The sequence below is a fragment of the Schistocerca cancellata genome, chromosome 2 (assembly GCF_023864275.1).
Source record: "Schistocerca cancellata isolate TAMUIC-IGC-003103 chromosome 2, iqSchCanc2.1, whole genome shotgun sequence".
In the NCBI taxonomy this organism is placed as follows: domain Eukaryota; kingdom Metazoa; phylum Arthropoda; class Insecta; order Orthoptera; family Acrididae; genus Schistocerca; species Schistocerca cancellata.
The window spans coordinates 467458012-467480703 of NC_064627.1; the positions used below are offsets into that span (position 1 = coordinate 467458012).

General features: G+C 43.5%; 1 protein-coding gene across 2 annotated transcripts in view; it reads right to left on the minus strand.

Moving 5' to 3' along the window:
* Positions 1–22692, minus strand: part of LOC126161987 (uncharacterized) — a 277453-nt gene that overhangs the window by 115233 nt on the left and 139528 nt on the right. For both annotated transcript variants that reach the window (XM_049918189.1, XM_049918188.1), the window contains exon 2: positions 20934–21058. In XM_049918189.1, coding sequence (XP_049774146.1) covers positions 20934–20990 — 57 coding nt within the window. In that variant the 5' untranslated portion in view covers positions 20991–21058. The remainder of the gene's footprint in view (positions 1–20933; positions 21059–22692) is intronic.

Genomic DNA, 22692 nt, shown 5'->3' on the forward strand with positions numbered 1-22692 from the left:
GGAAGGTCCACTTACTGAGAAATCGCCATTTATTTTGGCGGAACTTATTCAACCTGTGTACATGGTGGAGCATCTCCTCCCTGTCGAATGTAAGTGATGTAGTGTCTCACGTTTTCTCGGTGTGACTGGTTAACGGCGCGCTTCCAGGTGTTCTGCAGAGGTATTGTTCCAATTTTATGCACAATATTTGGATGACCGGCCCAGCTCTCTTGCTCTGGTGCTGTGAGCTCTCCAACAGAGAACGAGTGGCATTGAGAAATCTGCGGGGGGACGAAGAAACAGTAGTTCTGCCATCCGACAAGGGCAATGCTACGGCTGTCATGCCACATGTGGATTACTATAATATTTTCGATCTTGTGAATGACGTTGGATAGAGCCGGATAGATGTCGATACTACAAATAAAATTTAGAAGATGATGATAACCATTCTCAATGAGTCAAGATTACAGTGCAGCATCATTAAGAGTCTTAAAACACGTGCAGCCATGCTATCACGACTAAAGTACACAAGGAAGTAATGCTTCTAAGGGCATAATTAGTAACATTGGCGCACCTAAATACCGGCTGGCAAAATACCTGAAACGCATTCTCAGCGAATACGTGGAGAAGCATGAACACCACATTCGCAATTCCGCTCTCTTTGCGCATTGCCTCAGTCAATTGCTACCCCATGATTCGGATATTATGGTCAGTTTCGATGTAGTCTCCTCTTTACGAGAGTTCCACTTTCTGATTCCTTGGAACTAATGACGGAAAAGTTTCACGACTGTTTCACAGAACTTATCAGGTACGTACTGACATCAACTTATTTCCTGATCGACGGAAAACGTGAACACACCGAGGGGCTGGTAATGGGTAGTCCTGCCAAGCTGAAAGCAATATTTTTCTATCGGTATGTGGGTGACACATTTGTAGTGCGGCCACATGAAGAGGAAAAACTTGAAGAGTTCCTGGAACATTTAAAATCTGAAAAGCGTAGTATACAGCGTAATACACATGGAACCAGAAAAAGAGGGCCAGCTCCTCAGTTTGTTAGTTAAGGGAAGAACGGACGATTCCTGGGTCGCAGAATATATAGAAAACCTACAGACACCGCACACGCATGGCGACTTCACCATCGAATGTAAAAGGAGATGCGGGATGCAAAATATTTTGGTCCACAGAGGAATACTTTCAGGCAATAAGAGCCTCGCCGAAGAATTCCTACAGCTATGAATAATGTTCCAAATACACAGGTACTAGGATCGTCACACTGAACAGGTGTCGCAGTTTACATCACGAACGTGAATTTGAGACTGAGACATAAGAAGAGGAGCCAAGGATAAATTATCTACCATATACTGAAATTTCGGTAGGCTCCTCCGTAAACATGTCATCCGGTGTATTTGGCTCCGTTCAATAAAGATTTCTTTAAGATCTCTTTAAGATTCCTTGTCGCAACCGATAAAAACGGAGTTGTTATAGCATCATTTTGCTATCCGTCTACCAAGCCTGCATTTCCTCAGGTATCAAGTTGAAATTTATGTAACAAACGAAGGTCTATGGTCCGTTGACGGTGTAAAAAATTTAAACCTGCAAGTCAATGAAATCAAAAGATGTGACCAATTATGTGACATACAATGAATTCGAAAGTAAAGTTCTATGTACTGACTTGGCAGAAAATCCTAAGAAATTTTGGTCTTATGTCAAAGGAGTAGGTGGATCAAAACAAAATATCCAGCCACTCTTTGACCAAAATGGTACTGAAACAGAGGATGACAGACTAAAGGCCGAAATACTAAATGTCTTTTTCCAAAGCTCTTTCACAGAGGAAGACTGCACTGTAGTTCCTTCTCTAGATTGTCGCACAGATGACAAAATGGTAGATATAGAAATAGACGACAGAGGGATAGAGAAACAATTAAAATCGCTCAAAAGAGGAAAGGCCGCTGGACCTGATGGGATACCAGTTCGATTTTACACAGAGTACGCGAAGGAACTTGCCCCCCTTCTTGCAGCGGTGTACCGTAGGTCTCTAGAGGAGCGTAGCGTTCCAAAGGATTGGAAAAGGGCACAGGTCATCCCCGGTTTCAAGAAGGGACGTCGAACAGGTGTGCAGAGCTATAGACCTATATCTCTAACGTCGATCAGTTGTAGAATTTTGGAACACGTATTATGTTCGAGTATAATGACTTTTCTGGAGACTAGAAATTTACTCTGGGTTTCGAAAAAGACGCTCGTGTGAAACCCAGCTCGCGCTATTCGTCCACGAGACTCAGAGGGCCATAGACACGGGTTCACAGGTAGATGCCGTGTTTCTTGACTTCCGCAAGGCGTTCGATACAGTTCCCCACAGTCGTTTAATGAACAAAGTAAGAGCATATGGACTATCAGACCAATTGTGTGATTGGATTGAAGAGTTCCTAGATAACAGAACGCAATGGAGAGAAGTCTTCCGAAGTGAGAGTGATTTCAGGTGTGACGCAGGGGAGTGTCATAGGACCGTTGCTATTCACAATATACATAAATCACCTTGTGGATGACATCGGAAGTCCACTGAGGCTTTTTGCAGATGATGCTGTGGTGTATCGAGAGGTTGTAACAATGGAAAATTGTACTGAAATACAGGAGGATCTGCAGCGAATTGCCGCATGGTGCAGGGAATGGCAATTGAATCTCAATGTAGACAAGTGTAATGTGCTGCGAATACATAGAAAGATAGATCCCATATCATTTAGCTACAAAATAGCAGGTCAGCAACTGGAAGCAGTTAATTCCATAAATTATATGGGAGAACGCATTAGGAGTGATTTAAAATGGAATGATCATATAAAGTTGATCGTCGGTAAAGCAGATGCCAGACTGAGATTCATTGGAAGAATCCTAAGGAAATGCAATCCGAAAACAAAGGAAGTAGGTTACAGTACGCTTGTTCGCCCACTGCTTGAATACTGCTCAGCAGTGTGGGATACGTACCAGATAGGGTTGATAGAAGAGATAGAGAAGATCCAACGGAGAGCAGCGCGCTTCGTTACAGGATCATTTAGTAATCGCGAAAGCGTTACGGAGATGATAGATAAACTCCAGTGGAAGACACTGCTGGAGGGACGCTAAGTAGCTCGGTACGGGCTTTTGTTAAAGTTTCGAGAACATACCTTCACCGAAGAGTCAAGCAGTATATTGCTCCCTCCTACGTATATCTCGCGAAGAGACCATGAGGATAAAATCAGAGAGATCAGAGCCTACACAGAGGCATACCGACAATCTTTCTTTCGACGAACAATACGAGACTGGAATAGAAGGGAGAACCGATAGAGGTACTCAGGGTACCCTCCGGCACACACCGTCAGGTGGCTTGCGGAGTATGGATGTAGATGTAGATGTAGATACTTTGATACAAAATCACTCATCAAAAACAGTAGATGAACTACAGGTGAAAATGTCAGGCCTGGTGATCTATCGCTGATGTGCGTGCCTGGGAACCGAGAAGTCGCGTTATAGAATCTCAACCGGACCAGGATTTTTCAGTGTTCGTTCTAACCTAGGCCAGCCTCACAACGATGTGAGGAGCTGCAAAACACTAGATGTGATTCAGTTTACACGTTAAACTGTAGTTCACCTTTCCGTGATTGGATAACTGGGGTAGTTTAGGGATACGTAAGTCCAAATGGTCCAAATGGCTCTGAGCACTATGGGACTTAACATCTATGGTCATCAGTCCCCTAGAACTTAGAACTACTTAAACCTAACTAACCTAAGGACATCACACAACACCCAGCCATCACGAGGCAGAGAAAATCCCTGACCCCGCCGGGAATCGAACCCGGGAACCCGGGCGTGGGAAGCGAGAACGCTACCGCACGACCACGAGATGCGGGCAAGGATACGTAAGTAGCCTAAATGGCGTCCGATTGGAAGCCTTGTACCAGGCCGATGAACACACACGAAATTGTCATTATCATCGGTGTACGTAATTCAGTTTGTGCGGAAGCATTATAGTGTGAGTTCTGCTCGCTGTTGTCCGTTATTTTTGTACCTAATGTTAAGGACGATCTTTGTCTCCGAAAGCCGGATGTGTATCGAAGTTCATGGAATGTTGCGTGTCTTACGTAGGGCAGCCTATGAGACTAGTCAAGGAGAGATGCAAGGAACATCGGCGACACACGCGACTAAGATGACCGAGCAAGTCAGCTGTTGCCGAGCACTGTCTCGAAAGTAATCATGAAATGAAATACGATGATACCAGTATCGTGGTGAAAATGCCAAATTTATGTGACAGTACATTTAAGAGGTCTATCGAAATAAATATGTTAAAAAACCTAATAAACAGAGACGGAGGTTTCAGTTCAAATAATGCTTGTGGTCCGTCACTCATTTTGTTAAAATCTCACTGGCCATCACATCCACAATAGCGGGAGGACGCAGAGAGCGTTTGCGTTTCTCTGGATATCAGTACGAGCTGAGTCGGTCGTCGAAATTTAGTGCATGGCGCGGAAAAAATAACTCGGCAGAACACCCTGGAGAATATCATTAATCTATCTCGCAGAGAAAACCTGAGAGATTACAAATTACAAAGCAATTAATCAGTAATAAGAGGAACAGGGATATAACTATTAGCTGAGAAAATGTCCCTGTCCAATATCTGTGTTTTTGTTATCATTTTACTTAGAATTTCCTTTCTTTCAGCGAAGAAACTCATGTTTTATGTTATTGACCATGACCAATGTGTACGCTCTGATCAATGTCAGAGCGTACACATTTTATTTTAACCGTGGGGGGAGGGGGGGGGCAATGGGAGAAGAACGGAGTATAGCTTTCTATAGGAACAAAGACTAACAAGTCCTGTAATAATACTCTTCAGCCACAAAACGTTTATTGTTTGGTTTTTTGTTATTTACACAGCACATTAAACCAACCGAAACTCGGTAGCAATGATTGCACTACCTGGAGGAGGATATAAATTACGTGTCTCCTCCACCTTTTTTTATTGTTTCCTCCATTTTCACGTTTCGCTCATGTCTTCAGTCTCCAGAAATCTATAAAAATCGGATGCCTTAGGTCAAATATGATATTTTCTTCAGTACGCGCTCTCCGACCTTTGAGATCCTATGACACAGTAGCGAAGTAGCAGTAAAAACTTCATTGCGGAACATGAAAGTTGTGTAGGCGGCAGCTGTATGAATCAAGAGCACTGTTGCCATACAAACCATGTTACTGGAAGATGTCTGTCTGGTAGTCGTCGCCGCCTTATGATACAACTTGACGATACGACTCTGTTATAACAGTGTGCATTTACTGTCGCGGACCGAGTGAAAGGCTCCTTCTCGGAGGAAGACAGGAACTTGCGCCCTTGCAAGGGGCCAGGGGCCTATCTCGTCAGTCCACACTCTGGCTCGCAACAACAACGGGGTGCCACTCCCTCAACCGAAGTTACGTTCTGTCTGCGCGTGACGTTACACGAGAGCCAATTGCTTGTCGTCGCCCATAAAAATACATAGCTGGAAATTCATTTCAGTTTATGTGGATATGCATACAGACATAATATTAAAACAATGAAAACACAAGTTATAAAAGTATACTGAAATTTTGATTCTACAATTTAGACATTTTCAGTCTTTTAGCGCAAATTAGTTTCAGTGCATTTTCCTTTACGGTACATAAATGTCAGGCTTTTATCCTTACGAAACATTCTTTTCTGCTTTATTAAAACCCCTCCTCTCCCTTTCAAAATCAAAGTGTTATAATAACAAGGCTCTCAAATATACAAATTTAGGCTATGAGACAGGGAATGACACAGAATAGCCGTAGTTATGAACAAAGAACAACACTTGATTTTTCTATTTAGTTTTACACCTCAACACTATCAGGATAATTTCCTAACTTATTCTCATCTTCTGAAGGTTAATATTCTTAAGAAATTCTTCCTTTAAGAAAAATTTCGTTGCTGACGCTCCAATAAAATTACAAGTTTGTATAGAGAGGTTTGTTTGGATATAATACTTCCTTATCTCTTTGAGTCAGTTCCTTCTTCTGTGATCTTGCTGTGCATTTATTTCCTTGATGTGCTGCAGTCGGACGTAGGTCCTAACACTAATAAATCATCAATAATCTCTTCTGAAACTAACAAATCATTTACTTTTTCACATATAATTTTCGTACTTTTCTCAGTATCTCAGTTTCATTTCATAACTAACATAGCCCATGTAAATTTACATAAGAGTCCTCTATTATGTCAATAGTCCTGTAACTGGCCCTTTATGTTGTCAATGATCCTTTAGACATGGTATCCAGCACGATGTGTTGCATAAACCATCGTCGGCAGAAGTTTCAACTGTTCCTGTACATGTGCTGGTGTGTTTACTTCGGAGTTTTAAAACAAGAATAGCCAGCTAAATAACTGCATCCTTCACTATTCATTTTACCTTTCAGCTTGCGCCGGTTTACTTCATCAAATTCATTTCCTTCTTCTATTCTTAATTTCTCAATCCTTTGTCAACTTCCTGAAGATATTTGCATTACGAGGGTTGCCTACGAAGTAATGCACCGAATTCTTTTCCTTCGTCAATTATTTATTGAATATGGTGAGAATTACCCACACGAAATAATAGTGTTTTATCTACACAACCTGTTTTTCCAAATAATCTCCAGCCCGTTCCATGGCCTTCCTCCAGTGCGAAACAAGGGTGTGTGTGCCCTCTCGGTATCAATCTTTGTCCTGGTGGCGGAGCCAGTGCTTCACTGTGTGAATCACCTCCTCATCGTCCTCAAAATGTCTTCCACGAATGGCATCCTTTAATGGCCGAAATGAGTGGGAGTCCGAGGGGACTAGGTCAGGCGTGTCAGTTGTGACAGCCGCGAATCGTCACCCCGACCGCTGCAAATCGTGGAGCTCCGCCGAACCGCCTTCAGATGACCTCACCCTCCGTGCCCAGCGACTAACCGTACTTCTGTCGACAGCAGATGCCACATAGACTTTGCACAAGCGTCTGTGAATATTCCCGATAGTTTCTTTCTCTGCAGTGAGAAATTCAGTGACGGCACGTTGCTCGCAACGTACATCGCCTACAGACGCCATTTTGAAAGTGTCCTGCAGCTATGCTATCTGTCGAAAGAGGCGGAAACTTTGCGCGCTCACTCCGGAGACTTCAAGTAATACATACGTAACGTTTCGCCTTCGTAGCATTGTTTTCGGCTGAGGAAAAAAAATGCGGTGCATTACTTTCTGGGCAATCCTCATAGAACAAGCACAGTCTAGCTGTCAATTATCGTTATCATCTTCAACATTTCTTTCCATCGACGAATGTTTGTCAGTGCCGATTGTAACTGATTGGGATGATGATACATTCGGCGCATACTTATGACACTTGGAAAGTTTTCGGGAACATTCTGGCTAAGTTTTACAGTAAGCAGATATTTTGCCCCACAGCACTTCTGCAGATATTGAAAAATGTTTTTCAATGACTGCGTGGACATTAAAATGTCAAATTGCAAGGGAAGCTTACAAGTTTACATTTGGGAGCGGATACTGTATTTTCTCTTTAAATACATTCTTTTTGTTTAATATCTTCTCTATCTCAATTAAGTAAAGTCCGAAACTGTTCTCCTCTCTTTGAGAAGTGAAGGGTACTCGAAGTGAAATCGCAAACCAGTTATTGAATTTAATAAAATGATTTGCTATAGATTTCCAGCGGTTTGTATGGAAATCGTTATCGCAATAATGCAAAGCTTTCATAGTTGAATGAGAGAACATTTGTGCAATAGATTTGACCTTTTGTTTGTCTTTCATGAATAAACGATTGTCCTATACTTTTTACGAAAAATCACTTCTTTGTGTGTGATGCAACAATCCCAACAGGCAGTCTTCTGTATTTCCAAACCTTTGTCCAGGAAATGGTTGGTGCAAGTGGTAAATTTAAATATGCGAGATACATCAGGAAAGAAAATTGCGTGATTGGTAAAGATAAAATGCTTCACTGACGTACCTTCTGATTTCCCGTGGCGTGTTGTGGGCCCGTAAACAGTACAGTTTGGCATATTAACAAAGAATAAACGACTTTACACATTTTTCTCGAACGCTCGAAGACATTTGAACTTAAACTTTAGCTCGCCCGTCACATTTTAGCAGTTGCGGTGAAGGTGAAAAGATTCGCAATGGCACACCCATGTTTCTATTCACCGTGCTCACGACAGTAGCGGCAGCTGCCTCCCGTTCGCAGAATTTTGCCCTTCGCCGGGTAGAGGTTGCGGTCAACGTTAGTGAGAGCTGAAACTGTGTTACTGGCAGAATATCGACGATTTGCTAACAGTGCTGCCGTCTGTAGGAAAATATTGCCGTTGGACGATTGTTAGGAAACTAGGAACAAAAGTTGCTCCTGGTGTAATAAGTATCAGCTGTCTTTAAAGAGAGGCCTTCGAAGAGATAATACCTCGTTTTCATGAACATCCTTTTCATGGAGTATGCTTTGCTAGTATTTTCGCTTACATGCATCCACCGGCCCGTTTCCACCTCTGTGATTAATAAGAAGGGATGTCCTTGCTTGAGAAATGTTGTTTTAAATCATCCAAATTCGTTCCCTGTTTAGTCGTACTGAAGTCATTTAGTCAGATTCTATGGGAATTTTCACATTAATCGCAGGGTACAGTGTCATGTTCTCTTGCCGACTTCAGACTATATTGCAAAGTGGAGAGGCACTGCTTGCTCTTGATAGGGAGCACAATAGCTCCACCAAGTCCATTTGATATGGCGGAAGGTGTATCCCAGATACTGCTAAAGTTCGGGATTAAGGTTAAATCCAATCAATCCCCTGGTGAGGGGACCTTTTATATGTATTTCAGTGTCTCGACTGGTTGCACTGCCATAGCCACATCTAAAGATGAAAATGTGTGGTACTGAAATCTATCATGTGAATTAAATCCACCAATAAAACGGCTAAATGCATTATCCAATAACAGTATATTAATGAAATACAGCTGAATGTACACAAGATTTTATTCATGAAAATGAAATACAAGAGAATTGCATGTTTCGTTTCTCTACTTTAAAGTAATTTCCCCGAATTTGTTATCAGACGGAATGGGCACCACCAGACCTAAGGCAAATTTACATACACCTAGGTAGGGAGTTTCTAACACCTCGTAATTGTCGCAAGGCGAAGTGAGGCGGAACCTTCAGGCAATCAGTACACTTTGCTTGGGCTGTGCTGGTGGGGTGTACTTCAGCACTATACCTGCTATCTACCAATTACGAAGCATGTTGCAAAATGATTAATGGAGTATGAATATTATCACTTGTAGTGGATTTCACCCGAGCGCAATGCTGTAAGAGACTTCTCCTGACACCGGTTTGCTAATTTGGATAGTTATATCATCATTTTGATTAGGTTAAGTGGCCGATATAGCTCAAGTCCCTACCGTGTTCCAGGTGATAGTATGAGCCAGGCTGAATGAAGGAATGGTATTAGCGGCGTTGTCATGTGAGAAAATTTGAGCCACATGAGAATATATACGACCTTTAAGCGGAAAACAGATTTTTACGAGCGGTTATTACAGTTACTGTATAAATAATTTTTGATATTACGAGAAATCAGGGCTTCAGTCGCCTATAGGCACTGAAATAAATTAATGGTGAACATTGAAAATGTGTGCCCGACTGGGACTCGAACCATGACGCTCCGCTTCTCTAGGACGGTTGCCTTAACCGCCCTTTTTTTTGGAATGGAAACAAAAGAACCTTTTTTTTTGAGTTTACATCGATACCATCCACCGGACTCTTTCACTAAGGAAGTGATACGCGTTCTCAAGTGACTAAGGGCAAAAAAATCTCTGCTGGTGGATCAGTATAAGTCCGTTCCTCTCCTGCGCTTCTGGCTCCGGGCACGTCGTCTCAAAGAACTGAAGAAAATAAGCGTTTCATCATGGTCACAGTATGCCTTTTAATCGTGTTTAACATCAGCTTCTCATACCCAGAAGGATCCAACTGCGCGGAGGACCTCGTACGCACTCCCCAGGAAATTAGAAAAATATTGTTGGTACTTCGGGTTGCACACAATCGCAGGTGGTTCCTGAAGTCCAGCACATTCTTCGGACCATCGCGAAGCTTGGGCTCGTAGCAATGTCGCCGCATTTGTCTTGGCTCGTGCGTAGTACGTTCCGACCGGGAAAAGAATAATCGTAGGGTGAATGGTTTATTGTCCTATGTGGAGAAGGAAGGAAATCACCATCGTCATTAGATGCCACACTTCTGCAGAGGGGCCACACATAAAACGGTTGGCGTCATCCTCTCTAATCTGACACACCTGGCATAGTGGTGAGTTCAGCATATTCATGGCGGGGGGAGGGGGGGGATCTGGTGGCTTATTTGTCGTTAAATAGCACGTTGTTGGTGTTTCTATGTCAAGGGTGTTATGGCGAATTGTGGGATGCCGTACTGCCACATGTTTGGCGGTGCGCTTGCTCGCGATTGTTCGGTAGATATGGCGTGCTGTCGCCGGCCTATTGGCCGGTAGATCTGTCATAACGCAGCTGTATTCAAGGGGAAAAAATCTATAATATGATGAAATGGTTGGGAAATGTTCTTCATCATCAGCGGTTCATTTCGAGAAGCTGGTGCCAGTTCGTCGATCAAGAGTCCCGACAGACGCAGCTGTTGTCTGCCGCTAGTTTTCAACATCACGTCGAGCTAAATTGCCAAAGTACTATCCTGTACGTGTACGAGTCCGAGGCCGTCCCTAGCAGTGGGTAGGGACCGCCTCGGCCATCCGGACACGATTCCCGTCCAACCCAAGTGCTTAACCTGTCACGGGCAAGTAGTACACCCATCCATTACCCCGACTACCCGTAGCATTCGCTTAGTTCCACAGGGTTTCGGAAGATATGGTGCGTCCGCACTGAAACCATAGTCGTTCATATATACGTGGTGTCCGTTCTGTCGGACATGTCCGACACAACAGACACCACATATCTATATAAATATTATTTTCTTTTTGATAAGCACTTGCGGTGGGGTAGGGAATTGCGAAAACTTGTTTTAAAATTTAAACGTTTTTTATTTCAGTTTATAACGTTGCTGTACTATTACAAATATTAATAACCATACAGGCAGCCAGTCGAGATGCGAGAAGGCGCCTGAGCGCTGGTCATATCAAAAACGTGTGCCAACAGCCATGTGAATACTGCTGTTGTCATTTTGGAAGATGGGGCTATCCACAGTACACTCCTCATGAAGACGTGGAAGGAAGGGGAACACTTAGTCATCGATAATATTGAAATCAGCATTCGATTCGTTACGGTATGTCGATAATTTTTAGTTTGTGACTGTCTAATAAGAACTGAATGAAACCCAATTTTTATGGCAAACACGTATCGCTTTCATACCTTGCAAGGCTTCTTCAGTGAGCTGGAATGTTTATAGTGTTTAGTTTTGATTTAGGACATTGTGTATAAAGGTTACAAACAGTTCTGGCACTTTTTGCTTATTATGATGCATTAATAATGCAAAGCTGTATGGTACAAAACAGTATTTCGTTCAGTCGCAATTGGACGGCCCCAAAATAAAAATTATCAACATCCGTAATACTATAAGAAAATAATGGACGACAGGATTACGAAAGTTGAAAATATCCTGACTCGTATTCACGGTAATCAACTTATGGTCCTAAAATGACAGTTCCAACTCCGGCCCGAACTACACATTCCAAATACTGTATTTTAAAGGGGTCATTGGGTCAAAAATGTTCAAATGTGTGTGAAATCTTATGGGACTTAACTGCTAAGGTCATCAGTCCCTAAGTTTACACACTACTTAAACTAAATTATCCAAAGGTCAAACACACACACCCATGCCCGAGGGAGGACTCGGACCTCCGCCGCGACCAGCCGCACGTCATTGGGTCGTCGTCTAGCTGGACACCTCGCATCATTTGAAGAGGGGAAAAACGGCGACTCGTCATACCATACCGCTCATCTCCAGTGAGCTAGTATCCAGTTTCTCTGTTATTTGGCATACTGAAGACGTGCACATTATGTGCCTTTGTGTGTCTTTGGAATGTACCCGACTCCAAATGTCCACTGCTTTCAAATTCCTTCGCAATGTTGTCGATACTACGACAAATCGGGCAACTTCTTTTACCGTATGGTATGGGCACGCCCAAGCGACATATATGGTTTCTGTCATTCTGTCACATCTCCGCGGCGCTCCTTATTACTGCGCCGATTCTATACAATATACTCAGCACGTAGGTTAGCCATGACTTAGGTCAGTGGTGGACGGTCACGTGACCATTTCTACACCAGCTACAGAGCTCCAAAACAACCAGTGTGCTCTTTCGAGGGGATGAGTAATATTTTGTCTACTGAGCTTACACGCGTACCAAACCAGGACGGGCGCTGATGAAGCGGATAACTACGAAACTACGTGTCAGCGCTCTGCTAATTAGGCATCAGGCGATTTGAGGCAGTACGTCTGTGATATGAGGTGTGGCTGTAAATAACAAGCCCGATGCTGTCACAGATTAAATACGCACGCGTCGAAGGTAAACGACCAATAGGTATGAAGCGCGAAGCCTTCTAAGTCGAATTCGGCATCAGTGTGGCAGTGGTCTTCGTTTGTGTAAGCGCCGTTATTCCATTTTGCCGGAAAATTGATAAATGAAACAATACAGCAACGAACTGACGTGAAGTTTCACATGGGACTTGGGAAAACTGCTGCTGAAACCTTTGTGTTACTAAAAACGCGTATGGCAAAGACAGTTTATCACGTACGCCGATTTTTGAGTGGTTCAAGCATTTCCAAGATAACCGAGAAAATGTTGAAGACGATTCACGTCCGAGACGCCTTTGACATCAAAAACGGATGAAAATATCGAAAAAGTAAGTAATCTGATTCGATGCGATAGTCGCTTGAGTATTGAATCGATTAGTGAAACTGTAGGAATTTACAAAGGATACGTAAGGCATATCTACACAACGAAGTTAACATGAGAAAAGCGTCTGTGAAACAGGTGCCGAAAATTTTCACAATCGAACAAAAGGAAAATCGTGAAAATATTTACAATGACACTTTGAATACCACTGAAAATGATCTGAATTTCTTGGAAAGAATGATAACACGTGACGAATATTGGTTTTTCACTCATGATCCCAATACTAAGCGCCAGTTTATGCATAGGAAGGGCCCCAGCATCAACGAAAGCGAAAAAAGCTCGAATGAACAAAAGAGGATTCAAAGCGATGATGATTGTTTTCTTGGATATTCATAAAATTTCTGTCTCTTCTCTGGGTTCCTGAAGCTCAAACTATTAATCAACATTACTACCTTGAGGTTCTTGCTTAACTTGTTGACAAAGTAAGAAAAAAATAACACGAAGTGTGGAAGAACAAGTCATGCCTTCTGCATCACGAATACCGCATTGTCTGTTAAGTGGTGTCTAGCGAAGTACAGCATCCTACCTTATTCGCCTGACTTAGCAACATGTGACTTTTATCTATTTTCCTAAGTCAAATCTGCATTAAAAGGCACAAGATTTCAAGTTGAAGAAGTGAAAGAATAAAGAGCACACATCACAAGGAGCGAGGAAGACTTCCAGCACTGATTCCACGATGGAAAATGCTCATGGAGCGTTGCAGGGATGGAGCAGGTGTGTATACTGAGGGTGTCAGTAGCTAAATATGTATACTTTTGTAGCACAATTTTTTACAGCAGTAGGCTCATTATTTTATAACTATACCTAGTATGGTATGAAATTTAAGGAGTTCAGTTTAAGAGGTTATTTTCATAGGAAATATCGGCGACATTGTGAGCGCAATAAAAGAGTATTTAATGGCATCCATGATTTATTTGAAGACCCTACACGAATCGCCCACCTTTCATTTCAACAACGCTAGCTGGTATGTAGTAAACAGCTGAAAGGTGAAAGGGTCTAATCGCGGGGAGAGGATGCGGGTAAGCCACGTATCCGTTACGGCGTTCTCGTTCTGCTCTGAAGATTCGCAGCCCAGGTGTAGGCATAAACGCGCCGACCGGCCATGTGCCATCGTCTGCAGCCGTTCAGGTATGCGGGTAAGCTGTGTAACGTCTGCACTCGCAGCTGGCGGAAGCGTAGCAACGTAATTTCGTTGATAAAGAAGCGAGCGTGGTGTCGCAGTGATTAAGACAGTGGACTCGGTACTCGTATTTGGAGAGAGAGGATTTGGTATTCCGTGGTGTCCCTAAACCGCTTCAGGTGAGTATCGATTCAGGCAATGTCGATGTAAATACTAGGAGAGGCCACGCCCAACGTCCTCCTCTGCCCTTGTAAAACTGAACAAGTCTACAGTTACATCGACGGCAAAAGGGCGTTACTAACTGACCCTCTATGTTGAAATCAAAATCATAAAAGAGTCTTCGGGCTAATACGATTGTTCGTGGACTTTCACTCGTACCAGTGGATTAGCTGCTGTTTTCGGAGACAGCGTCCTTGACGCTCTATATTTAAATGACAATCCGACATACGAAACATCATTTTTTGAACAGAAAACAAAATTTTTTGCTATAGACACCGTCAGTTATAGCCTTCGGGACTATCGGTTTCTAGTAATAATTTACACAAATCTCAATTACTCGACTTGCCGTAAGGAGCAAATCGAGATCAACTAACGAAAAACGAAAGTCGAAATATTCAATATACACTCCACAATCCAGTATAAAGTATACAGGGTCTTACAAAAAGGTATGGCCAAACTTTCAGGAAACATTCCTCACACACAAAGAAAGAAAATATGTTATGTGGACATGTGTCCGGAAACGCTTACTTTCCATGTTAGAGCTCATTTTATTACTTCTCTTCCAATCACATTAATCATGGAATGGAAACACACAGCAACAGAACGTACTAGCGTGACTTCAAACACTTTGTTACAGGAAATGTTCAAAATGTCCTCCGTTAGCGAGGATACATGCATCCACCCTCCGTCGCATGGAATCCCTGATGCGCTGATGCAGCCCTGGAGAATGGCGTATTGTATCACAGCCGTCCACAATACGAGCACGAAGAGTCTCTACATTAGGTACCGGGGTTGCGTAGACAAGAGCTTTCAAATGCCCCCATAAATGAAAGTCAAGAGGGTTGAGGCCAGGAGAGCGTGGAGGCCATGGAATTGGTCCGCCTCTACCAATCCATCGGTCACCGAATCTGTTGTTGAGAAGCGTACGAACACTTCGACTGAAATGTGCAGAATCTCCATCGCGCATGAACCACATGTGTCGTACTTGTAAAGGCACATGTTCTAGCAGCACAAGTAGAGTATCCAGAATGAAATCATGATAACGTGCTCCATTGAGCGTAGGTGGACGAAACTAAAATGAGCTCTAACATGGAAATTAAGCGTTTCCGAACACATGTCCAGATAACATCTTTTATTTATGTGTGTGTGAGGAATGTATCCTGAAAGTTTGGCCGTACCTTTTTGTAACACCCTGTATAACGGAGGATACTACATTTCAGTACCATTGAATTTCTCTCGCAAACAGTGTGCGTTAAAAATAAACTGCATTCCTCCGTACGCTTAGTAATAGACATTATCTTGTTTTTGTGCTACTTAAGCGAGACGTTCGATGAAGGCACCGCTGATGACGAGGTCAGTAGAGACGGAGCCCAAGCTCGGAGAGGAACTCGGTTGTTTCTTTTCAAAGTAACCATCCCGGCATTCGCTTTGAGCGCTTTAGGAAAACCATTGGAAACCTTAATCTAGTCAGACGGGTATCTGAATCACCGTCCTCTCGAACATGCGTGTATTGTTTTACCACAGCTTTACTGGCTTGGTGTTCGATGACGGGAGTTGTATAATTTTAGAATCTGTCTCGAATGTTGGTTCTCCAAACTCATCCAGCACCGTTTCAGGAAAAGGTTGCCTTTCTTGCAACATTCCACGTTAATTCTCAGAACATCTCTGTAAAAGCTTATATCTTCACCATTTACGTTTGTACTCTGTGAAGACTCTGGCAGAATGTCATCTGTTTTGCGACATATAATAAGGTTGGAGCGTAAAACCAATGGCTACTTGTAATGTTATCCTTACTATCTATAAGAGATCGATCTGTAGACGGCTGAAGGATATTCACCCTTGCTGCCTCGACAGACGCTTTCCTGAGTTTTCTAAGCAGGTTCTTTAACATTTCTGTTACAGTTCCTCACGAGTCAAACTAACTTGTGGCCATTCCCATCGGACTTTTTAGTGCACGCTCGATGACCTCTAGTTGACCAATTTCACATGGGTCCCATACACTTAAGCTGTATTTATTCAGAAATTGCAGTTTGCAAGTATCCTATCAGCGATTCAAAGTGTGCCATTTCCGTTATATACAGCTGAGCTTAAGTGATTACTCCATTTAATATCTCTATGAAAACATACAGACAAGAGAAAACTGCAACACCAGGAAGGAGTTTGTGTGACATAAAAGAAAGTTAATAGGCGTGTTACTACACTACTGGCTGTTAAAATTACTACACCAAGAAGAAATGCAGATGATAAACGGGTATTCATTGGAGAAACATATTATGCTAGAACTGACAAGTCATTACATTTTCAGGCAATTTGGCTGCATAGATCCTGAGAAATCAGTACCCTGAACAACCACCTCTGGCCATAATAACGGCCTTGATACGCCTGGGCATGAGTCAAACAGAGCTTGGATGGCGTGTACAGGTACAGCTGCTCATGCAGCTTGAACACGATGCCACAGTTTATCAAGAGTAGTGACTGGCCTGTTGTGACGAGCCAGTTGCTCGGCCACCATTGACCAGACGTTTTCAATTGGTGAGAGATCTGGAGAATGTGCTGGCCAGGGCAGCAGTCGAACATTTTCTGTATCCACAAATGCCCGTACAGGACCTGCAACATGCGGTCGTGCATTATCCTGCTGAAACGTAGGGTTTCGCAGGGATCGAATGAAGGGTAGAGCCATGGGTCGTAACACATCTGAAATGTAACGTCCACTGTTCAAAGTGCCGTCAGTGCGAACAAGAGGTGATCGAGACGTGTAACCAATGGCACCCCATACCATCACGCCGTGTGATACGCCAGTATGGCGATGACGAATACACGCTTCCAATGTGCGTTCACCGCTATGTCGCCAAACACGGATGCGACCATCATGATGCTGTAAACAGAACCTGGATTGATCCGAAAAAATGACGTTTTGCCATTCGTGCACCCAGGTTCATCGTTGAGTACACCATCGCAGGCGCTCCTGTCTGTGATGCAGCGTCAAGGGTAACCGCAGCCATGGTCTCCGAGCTGATAGTCCATGCTGCTGCAAACGTCGTCGAACTGTTCGTGCAGATGGTTGTTGTCTTGAAAACGTCCCCATGTGTTGACTCAAGGATCGAGACGTGACTGCACGATCCGTTACAGCCATGCAGATAAGATGCCTGTCATCTCGACTGCTAGTGATACGAGGCCGTTGGGATCCAGCACGGCGTTCCGTATTACCCTCCTGAACCCACCGATTCCATATTCTGCTAACAGTCATTGGATCTCGACCAACGCGAGCAACAATGTCCCAATACGATAAACCGAAATCGCGATAGGCTACAATCCGACCTTTATCAAAGTCGGAAACGTGATGGTACGCATTTGTCCTCCTTACGCGAGGCATCACAACAACGTTTCACCAGGCAACGCCGGTCAACTGCTGTTTGTGTATGAGAAATCGGTTGGAAACTTTCCTCATGTCAGCACGTTGTAGGTGTCGCCACCGGCGCCAACCTTGTGTGAATGCTCTGAGAAGCTAACCATTTTCATATGACAGCATCTTCTTCATGTCGGTTAAATTTCGCGTCTGTAGCACGTCATCTTCGTGGTGTAGCAATTTAAATGGCCAGTAGCGTACATCTGAATGATCATGTCTACTGAAATTTCGCTCCAGTCGCTTTGTAACGGTTGTGAGCGTTAGTTACCTGTGAGCTGGACGTGCCGAATTGACGTTAGCCAGGCAAAGACGCCATTATCAAAGCGTCTCTGAATTGAATGTGGTCGTGTAATAGAGCTACGAGAAGCTGGATGTTCGTTCTGCGATACTGCAGAAGTCTTGGCAGGAATGTAGCCACTGTACATGATTGCTGGTGGCAGTGGCCACGAGAATGTACGGTAGCAAGAGGACCGGGCTCCGGACAGCCACGTGGCAGTACTCAGAACGATGACTATCGTGTTCAGCATATCGTTCTAGCGCATCATACTGCATCTGCAGCAGCAGTTTGTTCAGTGCTTGGCACCACAGCGACACAACGAACTATTAAAAATCGGTTACTTCAAGGACAGCTCCGGATCAGACACCCTGTAGCGTGTATTCTACTCAGCCCAAACAACAAACATTTGTGACTTCAGTGGTGTCAAGCGAGAGCTCATTGGTGGACAGGGTGTAGATCTGTTGTGTTTTCTGATGAAAACTGGTCCTGCCTCGGTTTCACTGATGGCCGTTTGTTGGTTAGAAGGAGGCCATTTCCTGCACCCAACCTCTCTCCGTGCTAGACACACTGGACGTACAACTCGAGCTATGGTCTGGGCTGCACTCTCGTGGTTATCCATGCACCCTGACTGCAGCATGGTAAGTCAGTCTGCTGATTCGACCTGTTGATCTACCATTCACGAACAGCATTCCAGGGAATGTTTTCCAACATGGTAACGCTCGCTCACATACCGCTGTTGTTCTGTGTTCTACAGAGTTTCGACATGTTGCCTTGGCCTGATCGATCACTGGATCTGTCTCCAATAGAGCACATATGGGATATAATCGGACGACAACTCCGGCGTCATCCGCAACTGGCATTATCCGTCCACGTATTGAGAGACCGAGTGCAACAGCCATGGAACTCCACGCCACAAACTGATATCCGGCACTTGTACAACACAATGAAAGCACGTTTGCGTGGTTACATTCAACATTCTACAGGTAACAGCATTTACATTTCCAGTGGTTTACGTAGCACTTACACTAACCTGTGATCTTGCAACGTTAATTACTTGAATATGTTACCTAGACAAATGTATTCTCGAAATTCCATTACTCTACATTAATTATTTTTTAGTGTTGCGATTTTTTTCCTGTCAGTGTATTTGTACGGTGTAACTGGCTATAGTTAGATGTGGTTAGTAGCAACTATTAGATTAGATTAGTACTCGTTCCATAGATCATGAATACGACACTTCGTAATGATGTGGAACGTGTCAGGTTAATAAAAGGTGCCTATACAAGATATTACATTACACAAAATATTACATGACAGTTAATTTTTTTTGGGGGGGGAGGGGGGTTGAGGAAATTACCCACTTACTATATCCAAAAATTCATATAATGAGTAGAAGGAGTTGCCATTAAGAAATTCTTGTAATTTCCTTTTAAATGCTATATGGCTATCTGTCAGACTTTTAATGCTATTAGGTAAGTGACCAAAGACTTTTGTGGCAGCATAATCTACCCCTTTCTGAGCCAAAGTTAGATTTAACCTTGAGTAGTGAAGATCAACCTTTCTCCTAGTACTGTAGCCATGTACACTGCTATTACTTTTGAATTCGTTCGGATTGTTAATAACAAATTTCATAAGTGAATATATAGATTGTGAGGCTACAGTAATGATCTCTAGCTCTTTGAATAAGTGCCTGCAGGATGTTCTTGGATGAGCTCCAGCAATTATCATGTTTACCTCTTTCATTCGCATGAAATAACTGGACGTGGTTGATATAATACTTACTGTACTTGCTGTATAACGATTAAGAAGAGAGAAATCACATCACATAGTCTAAAATTAGAACAATAAATGCACCTAGACTCGTAATAATGCGGGCCGGTGTGGCCGAGTGGTTCTAGGCGCTTCAGTCTGGAACCTCGCGACCGCTACGGTCGCAGGTTCGAATCCTGCCTCGGGCATGGATGTGTGTGATGTCCTTAGGTTAGTTAGGTTTAAGTAGTTCTACGTTCTAGGGGACTGATGACCTCAGATGTTAAGTCCCATAGAGTTCAAAGCCATTTGAACCAACCTGTAACAGTACTCAACTCGAGTATTCTAACGCAAATCCGTACTAACTACACTAACTGTGTCGAACAGCTCCACAATACTGTATGAAGATGCTTGTTGGACATGTGATTACAGTGCTGACAAACTGCCTTTCTTTGACGAGCATTATCTACCAAAAATACGCACAAGACGAAAATTTTGTTACAGATATTCTTGTGCTGCTAGTATGCAGTGAATTGCACTGGTGCGTCTGACTGCGCCAATTTTGGTTCATCCTATATGCACTTCCTCGTGGGGTTTGTGGTTAATAACGTGGATGCATTCAAAAGGGAAGGCGGCAGACACTCAACGAATTTTAGAGCGAGAATGATTTCCTCTTGTATAATCCCTTTTTAAACTATAGTACTGAAAGGAGTACACTTTTCTGTAGGTTCTGTTTTCAATAGGCTTCCAGTAAAATTGAAAGAAGCATGATATATCCCCGATTTTAGAATCGAAGTTGAAAGGTACACTTGTGGTGCACTCTTTTTTACTCTGTACAGGAATTACTCTCAGTAGTTTAGAACTTTGCAAAGTAAAGTTTTATTTACTGACATTTGCCGGCTGTTCAGTTGTGCCTGACCCGGGCTGGATCCATGAACAATGCTTCGCGGGCAAGCTTAATGCTGTGAGGACGGGTCGTGAGTCGTGCTTGGGTAGTTCAATTGGCAAAGTACTTGCCCGCAAGACGCAAAGACACCGGTTTCGAGTTCCGGTCCGGAACACAGTTTTAATCTGCCAGGAAGTTTCATATAGCATGCTATTGTACTCTCGTATCTTTTACGAATGGTACGGGAAGATGCAGAATTGCAAAGCATGAAAATTAATCTCTGATGCAGACTTGTAGCGATTTTAAGAATACAGAGGCGACATGAAGAGTCATCAGAGGATGAGTGCCGCGTGACCGATTGTCGGCAGGATACGTACCAGGGCGGAGGCATACAGCTGGTAGCACCGCGGAGAGACCAGGAAGTCCACCCCCATCTCGACGGACGTGGTGGGAGTGCTCGGCTCAGCGACAGAGCCTGTCGGGGTCCGGTTCGTCGGTGTTTCTGGAAGCAAGAAGAAAATACAAGTGATGAACACATGCCCTGAGAAAGGACCGGTTCACTTCGTGGAAACGTGCAGAAAATCAGCTCTATTCAATAATGAGAAATACAGAGGACAGTCCCGTATGTCGTCAGACAGGTCACAGCTGACGAATGAGTAATTACATTAACAACACAGGGTGCAAGCGCAGAAGAGCACGGCTGGGGGGCGGGGATGGGGGGGGGGGGGGGGAGGGGAGGGGGGTTTGGGGATGGGGGTAGTGTCATGACGATCGTTGTCATTAAGCCCCCTAACCACATTTTATTAAAAGTGTTTATATTTCTACGTGTATTAATTTACAATTTTTTATGTAACTTTCGGAGAATACAATATCGCGCGAAATAAAAATCTTGAAAACAGCAAGAAACTGTAAAAAAATCGAAACTTCTTTGCTGCTTAAGTGGCTGCGGAAAACATCCCAGTCCGGAAAGGCACCTATTCACAGGATGACGATAGCTGCTTCCAACAACTAATGTAACACTGTTCGTGGAATCAGGAAACCACGGGAAGTTGAGGGAAGGGAAGACGAAAGAAAAGGCAAGTCCCGCTAAGAAAAAATAAGTGAAAGACTAACTTTTCCGAGCTTAGGTGGAAACGGCAAAAGATACAATATTCTCCCCATTTGTACGAGGGCGAGTCAGAAAGTAATGCCTCGTATTTTTTTACTCTTTCATTAAACAGGTAATGTAGTAATCATGAATTTGGGGCACTTCGGCAAACCTTCTGATACAGACCACCCCAGTGACGGCGGCCTACATCAACCGACGGGCTGCACTGCGTAAATTTAGAAAATGGCCGACATTGATGTATTCGTAAGACAGCGTTCTGTGACTGAATTCCTCGCTGCAGAAGGTGGAAGGCCCAATTGTATTCATGGAAGGCTGAATATGGTGTATGGGGAGAAGCTACGACTGACGTCAGCACCGTTAGACAATGGCTTCGTCGCTGCAGTGAAGCTGAAGGGCAAACACAGTTGGCTGATGCAACGCAGTGCGCGGGTCAGCGACTGCACTGACTTCAGACGACATTCAGCGTGTCGATCAAATCATCAGTGACGACTCTCGGGTAACTACAAATGTAACCAACGACAGAGACGGTGTGATGGCCATTAAGAAGAAAACTGGACTACTCCAAGGTTTGTGCACGCTGGTTACCGAAAATATTCACCGACCAGAAAAAAAGGGATTTTGCACTATCAGACTTTCATCTGTTTGGCCCGCTCAAAGAAGCTCATTGCAGAGACCTTGGAAAATTCAGTGCGCCAGTGGCTGAGAAAGCAGGATCATGATTTTCACAGCATAGGTATACATGCTTTTCTTCAAGGTGGAAAAAACTGGACCAAGATGATTACTACAAACGAAAAAGTTTCTGCGTCAGACACTTGTTTATTTTGCCACAATGTGTTTCGATGGTCCACACCATCATCTTCAGGTGGAGTATTGTTTATTTACATGGTTGTTGTTAGTGAAGAGTATAGACGTCTTTTCACAGTTGCAGACCAAGGGCAGTGTAGGTTATTTTGCGTCTTTTGCTAATGATAAAAATTGTTGAATTAGAAAAAGCATTTTGGAGGTAAAAAACATGAGTTTCTAACAGT